Source organism: Crotalus tigris, unplaced genomic scaffold (genome assembly GCF_016545835.1).
Source record: "Crotalus tigris isolate CLP2741 ecotype Arizona unplaced genomic scaffold, ASM1654583v1 scf7180000018549.3470463, whole genome shotgun sequence".
NCBI lineage: Eukaryota > Metazoa > Chordata > Lepidosauria > Squamata > Viperidae > Crotalus > Crotalus tigris.
Window position 1 is genome coordinate 120,189 of NW_024097072.1, and position 11,282 is coordinate 131,470.

The 11,282-nt window shown below is 43.5% G+C and overlaps 1 protein-coding gene across 2 annotated transcripts in view; it reads right to left on the reverse strand.

The window, feature by feature from the left end:
• The window catches only part of DPYSL2 (dihydropyrimidinase like 2), a 58,311-nt gene that overhangs the window by 45,702 nt on the left and 1,327 nt on the right, over positions 1-11,282 (reverse strand). Inside the window, exon 1 of one of the 2 annotated variants that reach the window (XM_039354175.1) lies at positions 1,093-1,644. The exons of the other annotated variant lie outside the window; for it this stretch is intronic. Within the exon in view, the coding sequence (XP_039210109.1) occupies positions 1,093-1,131 (39 nt within the window). The 5' untranslated portion in view covers positions 1,132-1,644. Of the gene's footprint in view, positions 1-1,092; positions 1,645-11,282 lie in introns of those variants that run through there. 2 annotated transcript variants of the gene reach the window in all.

The window sequence follows — 11,282 nt, forward strand, 5'->3', positions numbered from 1 at the left end:
CCAGAAGTGTTTCTTTGCTGGGCAAGGAGAGCCAAGGATAAACCCAGTCCCCCCCCCCCAGAGAACACTTCATTCGCCCAAGCGCCATTACTGGGAGGGGGGGTCCAGGCTTCTCATCCAAGGCTTGCTTGCACTGCCTCCTTTGTATGAATAAAAAGGGAGGGGGACAAAAAAGAAAGCTGGGAGGAGGTGGGTGGGGACACCAGAGGAACCTGCACACCACTCCCCCCTCCTGTTCCCTAACCTAAGGGGGGGGGGAGTCAATGGAGCTGCCTTAAAGCAGATTATACCCACTACTAGATGTTGCAGCCCGCTTGTCTGCATGCAGTCAGGGAGGCAGTTTTCCTGCCACAGCCCCCAAATCCTGGCCGTAGGAGAGCCATTGACACATATACACACACACACACACACAGAGAGAGAGAGAGAGAGAGAGAGAGAGAAGATGGGTTTGCAAAAACAAAAGGGCAAGGCTTCGATTGTCTTCCGCGGGAGAGCAGAAGAATCAAATCCAGAATTTTGAAGGTTTTGCCTTTTTTTTTTTTTTTTTTCAGAGCAAAGGCTTATAAAACCGCGTCGCCTGGCGGCGCGGTCACAGGACAAGCCCCTTTTCGCCTCTTAGTCCAAAAGGCTGGACTGTGAAATGCAACAGCCGTTCGCGGAGATGCGGCTGCCAGATCCGAAAGCAAAGGAGGTGGGGGGGGACACGCGAGGAAAGCAAGGGGGGGGGAAGGAAGGCAGGCTTCGTCGCTGCCCCACCACTGCCACTCCAAGGCAACCATTGTTTCATCCCGATCGAATCCCACTACCCGCGTTTTTAAAAAAATAAAAATTAAAAAAAAACAAACAAACCAAAACTTTTTATTTTCATCGGCGGGGCATCCAAAAAAGAAAAAAAAAAATCAGGTTTGGCGCGCTTCTTTCTTCTCCAGGGGTGGAAGAGCCTGCAAGCAAGCTGGCTGGCTGGCTGGCTTGCTTCACCCCCCCCCTTTTCCCGCTTCCCACCTTCCCTGCCGCAGATGTACACACAAAGGGCTTGACCCACCCTCCCGCACCGCCCTCGATCCGCTACCGCGCTCCGGCTTCGCCACTCACCGTGATGCGTGGAATGTTTTTCTTCCCTTGATAAGACATCCTCGCCCTCTCTCCCGGGGAAGCAACTCGCTCTCTCCCACGCAAGGCTTATTCCCGCCGCGAGCGAAAGGGGTGGAAAAAAATCGGTCGGTCCTCGGGGGGGAGGGAGGGAGGGAGAGAGAGAGAGACAAGGGGCAACGGGGGAGCTTTCTTGTTCCTCCCGAATTTAAAAAGCTACGATGGCGGGCTGGGGGGGGAAAAAACAACGGGGGATCGGGGGAGACCCCAACCGTTCTCCCTGCTTTTTTTTTTTTTTTTTGCACGCGTTAGAGCTGCAAGAGGAGGAGGAGGAGGAGGCGGCGAGGTGGCTTTCTGCACACAAAAGCGACAGGCCGTGCAAAGCCCGGGCGAGCTTGCAAAAATTCAACGCAATGAACCCCGCAAGGAGGAGAAGAAAGTCGCGGTCGCCTTTTCTTCCCTCGGCTGCTCCAAGCCCTGCCCAGCTTCAAAGCTGGCGGAGAGGAGGAGGAGGAGGAGGAGGAGGAGGAGGGAGGGAGGGAGGAGGATGGAAGCAGCGCAAGAAAATCGCCGCCGCCGCTCGCCAGCCAGCCAACCCGCCCAGCGAAGCCTCCGCACAAGGAAGGACCTGCCGCGCCTGCGCGCCCCGCCACGCCCTGGACTCTGTCCAAGAAGCGGGCTCAGGCCGCTCCGCCGCCAATCGGCGGTATGCAAATGACGGCCGCGGCCCGCCCAATGAGAAGCGCGCCGAGCGGTAACATGTAAAGTGGCGCAATGAAGCAGCCAGTGGCGACGCGAGGCTGCGGAGTGGGGCGTGGGGAGGGGAGGAGAGGAGGGGGGGAAACGATGGGTAGCGGAGGGGGGCGGTAGCGCGCAGGAGGACAGAGGCCGACCGGGCTGGGGATGGAGGAGGGCGGGTAGGCGCTGCAGGTTCAAGCGGGTAGAGAACGGGTGGAGAACGGGTGGCAGGGCTCCGGGGACTTCCGCGACGATCTGCATTAAAGCCACCCGCGGGAGTGGGGGGGGGGCGAGCTGATTGGTGCGATGCCTGCCTTTTCCTCCCCCCCACCGCCGCGGTCGCCCCCTTTTTCCCTGGAACGGGCAGCGTCTCCGGGCTCGCAGTCTGCGCCGCAAGCCGCGGGCGTTGCATGAGAGGCGAGGGCGCCAGCGGCAGCAGCCGCGGAAGGGCAGTTTTGCAGAGGAGTTGGAAGAGCGCGGCGCGGCGGCTGTCCACGCCCTGTTCTTGCCAGCCAGACAGGGGGAAAGGGGGGGGGGCTGGGTCTCCCTTGCCTTTGCTGGGCGCCTTCCCTCCCCAATTGCTTTCGAAAGAGGCGAGGGGCGTTTCGGACAAAGGTATGGTTGGGAGTTTTTGCAGCAGGAGAAGAAAAGACTGGACAGATCCGGACGGTCTGTCGCCCCCTCCCCTTTTTTTTCTTTTTTGTCTGCTCCTGGCATTGCTAGTCCCTTTTAGTGAAGCCCACTCCTCTTCCTTCTGTGCTTTATTTTTTAAAAAAAAAAAAATAACAGCAACAACAATAATAATAAACAATAATAATAATATAGGATTCCTTTTCCCAGTGTATAGTTTTGACTCCGAGCTTGAAATAGAAACGAAATTACGAAATTCTGGTATAAAACTAGGCGGAAGGAGGACCCGGTGAAGACGCCTCTCAATCGATCGATCGACAGAATATAAAAGCGATCTGAAGCAGAATAAACCCCGGGAAAGGTGTGTTCCCCTTAAAACCCCGAGTCTGGTGGGTCTGAAAACAGACGAGTCGGTTCACACGTGCAGCTAGGTCGCTTTTGGAGCAGCGGAAGGGTCTGCACGTGTGAATATTTAAGGAAAGCATTGTAGGCAGTATTGTAGTCAATCTGCGGTAGAAGCACAAAAATAATTGACCCTCTTTTAGAGAAAGGAAACTAATTAGAGGTGGCAAAGATTAATCCAGGTTGGACTTTACAAATAATCCTTCACTTTCTTACAACCACAATTGTGACTAGAATTGCCATTGCTGAACAATATGGTGGTTAAGTGAGTCACACCCAATTGGTGCGATCTTTGCCAGGGTTAAGTTATTCGCTGCAGTTTGGAAATGAAACACACAATCATTAAGTGAATCCTGGTTTCCTCATTGACCTAGCTTGTCTGGAAACCAGTTGGGAAGGGTGCAAATGGCGATCACATGACCAGGAGATACTGCAACCATCGTAAGTAAATGTAGGTTGCCAAGTGCTCGAATTTCGATCACTTGACCCTGGGGATGCTGCAACAGCCCTAAGTGCAAGAACTGGTTGTAAATCACGTTTTTTCCCATGTCATTATAACTCCAAAATTCACTAAACAAATGGTTATAAGCCAAGGACTACCTATAACAAATCATGCAAATAAGTCCCCCAAAAAAGTTACTAGTTTGCCAATGGTTTTAAAATAATTAGGTGGTTAATAAGTGCTTAGGTGCTTTATTAGTCAACACTGAAATGCAGGTAAGTAAAAAAAAGAATCTGCAAGGAATGGTGCAGTGAAACCTTTTTTCTCTACTCTGCATTTTGTGTTTTGTTCCAAGATCTCTTTCCCAGCACCCATCCAAAGGCAAGTGGCCAAGATTAATAGAGAACCCTTTTGCTCCTCTTGTCAAATGTAAGGAAATGTTAAATGATCAGACAAGGCTAATATTTGGAAACTCTAGAGCTGATCTACATAACCCATGAAAACCTGAAATGAAATGTTGAGGTCTTCCTGCCATGTTTTCACATTATCTGCACCCTTTACTGATTGATTTATTTGATGATTGCATCAGAAGGCACGACAAGAAACAATGGATGGAAACTAACCAAGGAAAGAAGCAACCTAAAACAGTGGTGGCGAACCTATGGCAAGGGTGCCAGAGGCGGCACTCAGAGCCCTCTCTGTGGGCACACGCGCTGTTGCCCCAGTCCTAGGCCTTCAGCTGGGTTTTATAAAACCTTTTCGCTTTAGGCCTCCACCGCTGTGTAAAAAAAAAAAAAAGGTTCAATCAATCAGTCAATTTCAACTTCTCGTGGGGGGAAAAAAAGATCTCGCAAAGTTGGAATTGATTGATTGAACTTTTTAGTCCCACCCAGTCTGCCGTTACCACCACAGCCATGCCCACCCAATGGGCCACACCCACCCAGCACCCAACGATGCATAAGTGGGTTTTGGGTTATAGTTTGGGCACTCAGTCTCTAAAACAGTGGTTCTCAACCTTTTTAATGCCACGACCCCCAACTGGTCGTAAGTCGAGGACTACTCAACTGGTGCAGCACCGTTTGCAGAATGGGACATTTGGCGAGCTCAGCAGGGCAGAGACAGCCTGGACAATTCCTATTGGCTTTTGAAAGCCAATAGAATTAGACTCTATTCAAGAGAGTCTATTCTATTGGCTTTCAAAAGCCAATAGAATAAAAGGGAGTAGCACAACTAAGGAAAAGGGGGGGGGGAAATGGCGGACTGTGTTGTTTGGTGACCCCCGTGAAATGGTCGTTTGACCCCAAATGGGGTCCCGACCCACAGGTTGAGAACCACTGCTCTAAAAGGTTTGCCATCACTGACCTAGAACTAAGGAGGAATTTCGTAACACTATCATACAAGTAGAGCAAGAATATACAAAATGTATGCAGTTGTTCCCTTTGTATCAAGGGGCACGTAGCTGTGAGCCAGACTCTCTAAGCTCCTACTAGGTTCCAGTATTTTTTGGAAATAGTTCCAGAGTCCACTAAAGACTCCTTCAGAAGGAGACCATCAATACAGATCCAATCCTGAGCTCTGTCTTGCAATTTATAATCCATTTCTGGCCCGTGCCTGGTGGCTTGGCTTACATGCCCATGCTAAGCCCTGTTGCAGGGTGTTTCATTTTAACTTAGCATGTGGTGCAAACCCAGCCACTGTGGCTTGTGAAGAAAGATTTGAGGCTTAATGTGCTGTGCTAGGAGTCCAGCTAATTGTAGCTTATTCAGCAGACCATGGTAAACGAGAGCTTTGCCAAGTGTGTGGCCTTCATTCTTTAGCAACAGCCCAGACGACTGCATGAAAAAAAAAACTACACTGGGATATATTTGCAAACCACTTCTTTGTCCCCTCTCAGCCACTCTGATGTTCTCCAGATGTAAACCTTAGTTCAGTCATTCCCACTCAAGGTCCAACTGATCTGAAGAGTTACTGGGAGACAGGAGAAGCTGTGGGGAGGTTATTGATCTTCCTTGTCACTGGGACAGGCAAACAGCATCTGGACTAACAAATTCCAGGGATCGGACTAACAAATTCCAGGGATTGGTCACCACTAGCATCTATTTGGGGAAATCTATGTTTTTCGACAAACGCAAAGCATAAGAACATCTGCTTTGCTGTGTGAGAGAATATGAAAACCAGGGCATTTTGTTACAACTGGACCTAAATCAAGACTCGGTTTTCAAAACTTTGATCTTTGCAATCCTGTTTACATTAGTACATTTACAGAGCATAATCTTCATGGTGTTGAGTAACTGCAACATGATACGTCATAACATAGGTGAGTTTGGGCTTAGAATGATTTACAAAGCCTGGTATAAGCCAGAACATTTAGAGACCATGATTGGGACCGGCAACTTGTTAACTGAAGAGTCACTAAGAGAAGCACGACTATCCTTAAGATCTCACTTCAGTTTGCCGAATTTTGAAGGTGGTATATTGGTTGAGAAGTCAAGTTTTTTTTATCACTGTTGTAACTGAAATGGTCACTCAATGAGGACTACCTCCGAATCATCGTGGTTTACCCAGGAACAAAATAGTGGAACTCTGGCACACTGAACTTTACTTAATTATTACCAGTTTGTCAATTTCTGCTGGTCATTTTTCACTATGAAATAAGACATTTAATTGCTAGCAAGTTGCTTTATGTTTCATGAGTCCCCCCCCCCCCGGTTTCTTTTATGCCTTCAGTTATCCTGTCTGAAATAGAGAATGTTTGGTGCTGTTCAGTTAATTTAAACAATTTTGTAACCATCTCCCATATATTTTAGCTTGTAAGATGTGCAAATGAGATAATCTTTGCAACCCAAATAAAATAACCCTGATTTAATATATCAGCATTTGTCTTCTTAATGAGTGATTTGTTTTCCTGATGTCCTTTCTCCTTATCTTTGAAATTAGGTCTCTGAGCTCCTAACTGCAGTTAGTGCAAAAGAGAAGCAGAGTTCCACTATTTTGTTCCAGGGTAATTTATTTTTGGGGACAACATTTGTACAATTCTAAAGTGATGTTCCCCACTGCAGTCTAAAAAAATGAGGGATGGCACACTGGACTTTTCTTACTTATTACCAGTTTGTCAGTTTCTGCTGGTCATTTTTCAATAGGAAATAAGACATTTAATTGCTAGTAAGTTGCTTTATCTTTCATGAGTTCCTTCTTTTCTAAGATTATTTTTTCCCCTGGTTTCTTTTATGCCTTCAATTATACTGTCTGAAATAGAGAATGTTTGGTGCTGTTCAGTTAATTTAAACAATTTTGTAACCATCTCCCATGTATTTTAGCTTGTAAGATGTGAAAATGAGATTTAAGAGGAGGACAAAACATCCAAGTATGAGCTAAAAAAACAAAAAAATGCATAAAATGTTGTCAGAACTTTGCAAAACCAAATGTCTTATTTTAACTTTTATCAAATAAACCAACTTCATATTTCTTCCTTTACTTCTAGCAGCCTTAATCTTTAATGCAATCAAATACTGTTGAATTTGATTTCAATTCTTTATCCCTATACACAGATTGCTTCAAGGCTTTAACTAACCTTTTTTGTAGATCCAATAAAAAAAATCCAGTTCATTTTCTTGATTTATCATTTCTATTTTCATTTTCATTTTTAAAACTTCAGCTGGTTTCTTTTGTATATCCACAAAAGCATTCTTTTCCATATCATTCTCATGGCCTGTCATTTGTAGTTCGACTTTGAGTACTTTGTCCTGTCAGATGAAATTTTTTCTACATCTGTCATTCTTTCATTAATATCTTTGGACATTGTCTCACCATAGAAGCAGACATCATATACCAATTTTGTTGATGTTGTAGTTACTATGGTTCCATTCTTCAGGGATCTCTTTAATTCTTCCAATATTATAATATTTTGTGTCATTTTCTAAGTCCCAGTATTAACTGACATCAAGAATAGGCTTGTATTTTGTTTTTCTTCTTTAGTCCCATTTGGTATCCAGTTTCTAAAATCATCACTTTTCTTTGTTATGATTTACAATATCCAAAATAGCCAAATTAAGTCTGTTCCCCACAAGAAACTATTTATTTTTATAGTTAATTCCAAAAACTTACAATGAAAGTCAATATTCCAAATTTATCTGGCTCCTTAATCTGTTTATAATATTCTTAGATCAAAATCTGATTTAGCCTTTTGCTGTTTATTTCAAATTCTTTAAGTGCTTAAACTTATAATTATTATTTTTCTTTCATTCAGAGTTGAAGGTAAAGTTGATATAGACTTCTTAAACTTGTAATTCTGAAGGTCTCTAATAACTTAAAATAGTTAATAGGCAGTGATTAGAAAATGAGGTTAGCAAACGCAGTGTCCTTCAAAAGCTCTGACCACAGTTGCATGCAAAATGGTGGCTTCCATCTTCTGGTGCTTAAACCCTCATAAATCCACTGTCCTGCAATCTGCTCACAAGGAGCTGCCATCTGGAGAACATATGAGTGATTTCCCATCTTGTTCTTATCCACAGAGACTCCAAGAACTAGTCTACTCACCAATTCCTTGATCTTTGCCTTGGTTATTGGCAGAGATGTCTTTAGTTCACCATAACTCTCCAAAAAATCCAAAACTTTGCTAATGAATTGTCAGACTCCAAAATTCAAGAAAGACATGTGGTGATCCTTCCAGGCAGATTTATTTTTGTCCCTCACTCATTGACAGAATCTTGCCAGATTAAAACAGACTGCTAGCCCCGTAAAGCATATACTCTGGGAACTATTATGGAGGAATTGTATTTATCCTCTTTTTCTCATGCAAAATATCTGGTCTGAGTTGTCTCTTGCTCCTCTGGAATGTGCTCCCTCCCCGCTAGGAATCTGGACTATCATGATTTGCAAACCTTGATTTGTGGTCAAACAGTCGCATGGGCCCAATCTCTTATGACTTATTCCATATACCCTAGTTAAGGAAACTGGCTTGTTTCAAAGTGTGACGCTCGTCTCTGAGTCTACGAGCAACACCAGCTGCCTTGTGTCAACCAATAGTGGAACTTTGGAGCAGAAATCCAGAATAAAAAAAAAAATAAAAAAACTTTCGCATTTGCCCAAAAACTGCATGTCATATTTTGAAGTTTCTGAAATAGTTATCACCAAACTACATGCTGCACCTGAAAAGCCTATAAGCCTATTCAAAGCAAGTGAAATAAGTCATATATATTTCCATCTAGGCATGTCTGCTGGTGGTAGTTTAAAAAAAATGGTGATGACACCTGCCTGATGGAAGCCCCTCCCCCTTTTTACATGCATCGCAACATACATAAAAGGGGTGGAGCTGGAGCTACAATCATACAGTTGCAAACATCATTGTGATATTTAAAAAACAAAAACAAACTCAACTCCCCCATTATTGTTACTGTTTAAATGTATCTAAATCCAGATTTTAAAGTAGGGGTCATGAATTTTCCACCAAGAGAATGGATAGAAATCCTGGAAGTCAAAGTTAAACATCTGCAGAGTCAAAGTATGCGTTCATAATGAAGTGTTTACAGTAGATTTTATTGTTTATATTTTTGTAGGGCACCTATACATTGGAACATGATGCATATGAACAATAGTGGCAATTATATGAGCCATTAGGTGCAATGCAGCAGACATCTGCAATTTTTATGTGGGAGGAAAGATTCAGAGCAAGGCTTAGAAGCAAGTGTAACTACACGGTTGTACAAAATAGTTGAAGTTCCTTAGCTAAATATCAAAGACATGGAGGCAGATACTATCCTTTTAAAGTCTGCCTCTCCCAGCAATTGCAGTATAGAAGCAGGGCTTTTTTTCTCATAGAACGCCCAGAATGGAGTTCCAGCACCTTTTTTGGATGGAACCTCGTAGGGTAGGCAAGGCGGGTTGTATGACGTGTGTGAATTCCGGCACCTTTTTTTTTTTTTAAGAAAAAAAGCAGTGTATGTTGCTTGTAAAATGAATCTTTTAATCACTATGATCAATAATTAGATTACTCCTTGAGAAACACCAATGCAGGAAGTTTCCTGAGCTCATGGAATATCACTGGTCAACTTCTTGGGAATTGAGGATCTTGCCCAGTCTGAATCACAGAAAGTGGGACAAAGATGCAAAATCGACAGAGGCAATTCTTTTCTTGTTTTGTTTTGTTTTTTTCAGACCACAACAAATCCTAGAGCCGCAAGTGATATGGAAAACACTTCATTGCAGTCCAAGTATAGAAGCCCTAGAATTGAATTTCTGAATCAGATCTCCCCATTCTCAGGATGTATTATCCATATGAACCTTGAACGCGAACAAGCTGAACGAGTAGATGCAATGTTTGTCTGTCAATTCCTACTGTACATCCTGTCAATTTCATTTGATTTTTTTGAGTTCTCTTGGCAACTAAAGCATTTTCTCTCTTCCCCAAGGCCAGACTATGAAAAATATTGTTGCTTTATGTGGAAGAGTGCATGCAGAGTAATTGTAGCTGGCCAAGTTATTTTGCACAAGATACTTCCTTTTTCCTGGGAGTAAATATGTAATAAAGCATACGACTCACAATCTACTGCTCCATCAAGGACAGCTAGAACCAGCTGAGATAATTGCTTCCCTCTGCCTAATGGTAGGGCTGGAGGTAGAATTGCTTGGTCATTGTGCCATGAATGCAGGTTGCCATCTAAGCAACATTATTCAGTGAACACTTCACAGAAAGATTTGCTGAAAAAAATGTTTTCTATCGATTTCTATGGTTTCTATGAATTTTGCACACAGAAAACTCTGCACGGGAAGCTGTCACAGTATCTTTCACTTTAACAAGATGGAACATCTCTATCTAGTCATTTTATTTCTGGGACTACTTTAGCAATCATGGCTTCTTTAATTCAGCCATTGGGCTATCGTAATATAAATTCAAAACCCCATGGAAGTCAATGAGTCCATTTTTAACATCTTTTAAGATGAGCCATAGGTTGTATAAAGATACACAAAGAGAAATTGGGTGTTTATAAGAAATACAAAGCCAACAAAGCTCATCTTTAATATATCAAAAGTCCTTGATTAAGATATTTCCAGATCAGCACGTGAAAGAGTCCTATCTGAAACTCTGAAGCCATGTTTAGCATGAGTCTATTAAGACAATAATGACTTAGTTGGACCAGTACAAAGAAATTTCACACTTCTGGGGATTATTGTTAGGTCTGCTATTTGAATATAGCCAGCCTGCCTCTGTTATTTGGTTTCAGCAGCAGATGGCAGCATCCAGGACACCTTAGCTGATCTAAAACAAATGGTGAGCAGGAGAACATGGCTCTCTTAGTGCTTGGACAGGAAGCCATCAGGAAATCTAAACTAGTCTGAGAAGCCAACCAGATTCTTGAAGAAGGCAATGGGAAACCATTTCCATGTTGTTAACAAGAAAATAATTATGGACATATCTATGTTGTCATCAGAACTTGAGCCCATGTCAAGGAACCTTTAAAGTATGTCTGAAGATGCCCAGTATTGAGATAAGAATTAGTGTATTGAGGAAACATTCCCTCCAACACATGAAATGTGGGATTAAGTAATCTCCTATAAAAATCTCTCTTGAAAGATCTTCTCTCTCCCCCATCCCCCATTCTAATGCACATCATTTCTGGACCAAGCTATCTGCAGGGTTTTTCATAGGGGCATCTGGCAGCATTTCTTCACCCATGTTAAAGAATATTAGGGCTATTTACCTCCTACTGGCGTTGCCATTATGACCTGAGCAAATGTCTTACCCATTGTACAAAATACACACAAAGGTTTTTGCTATTTGGACATGGCGGCTTCCTTCATGTCTCTAGGCCAGCCTTTCTCCGCTTGGACATTCTTATTGTTTCGGACTACAAATCCCATCAACTCAGTGAATTAAAGACACAAATGTAACTGGGAAAAACATACGTTCTATTGTGTGCATCTCCAGAACACAAAATCAGATTTCAGTGAGCTACAAACCTGGCTGGACAGACCAGCATTGACT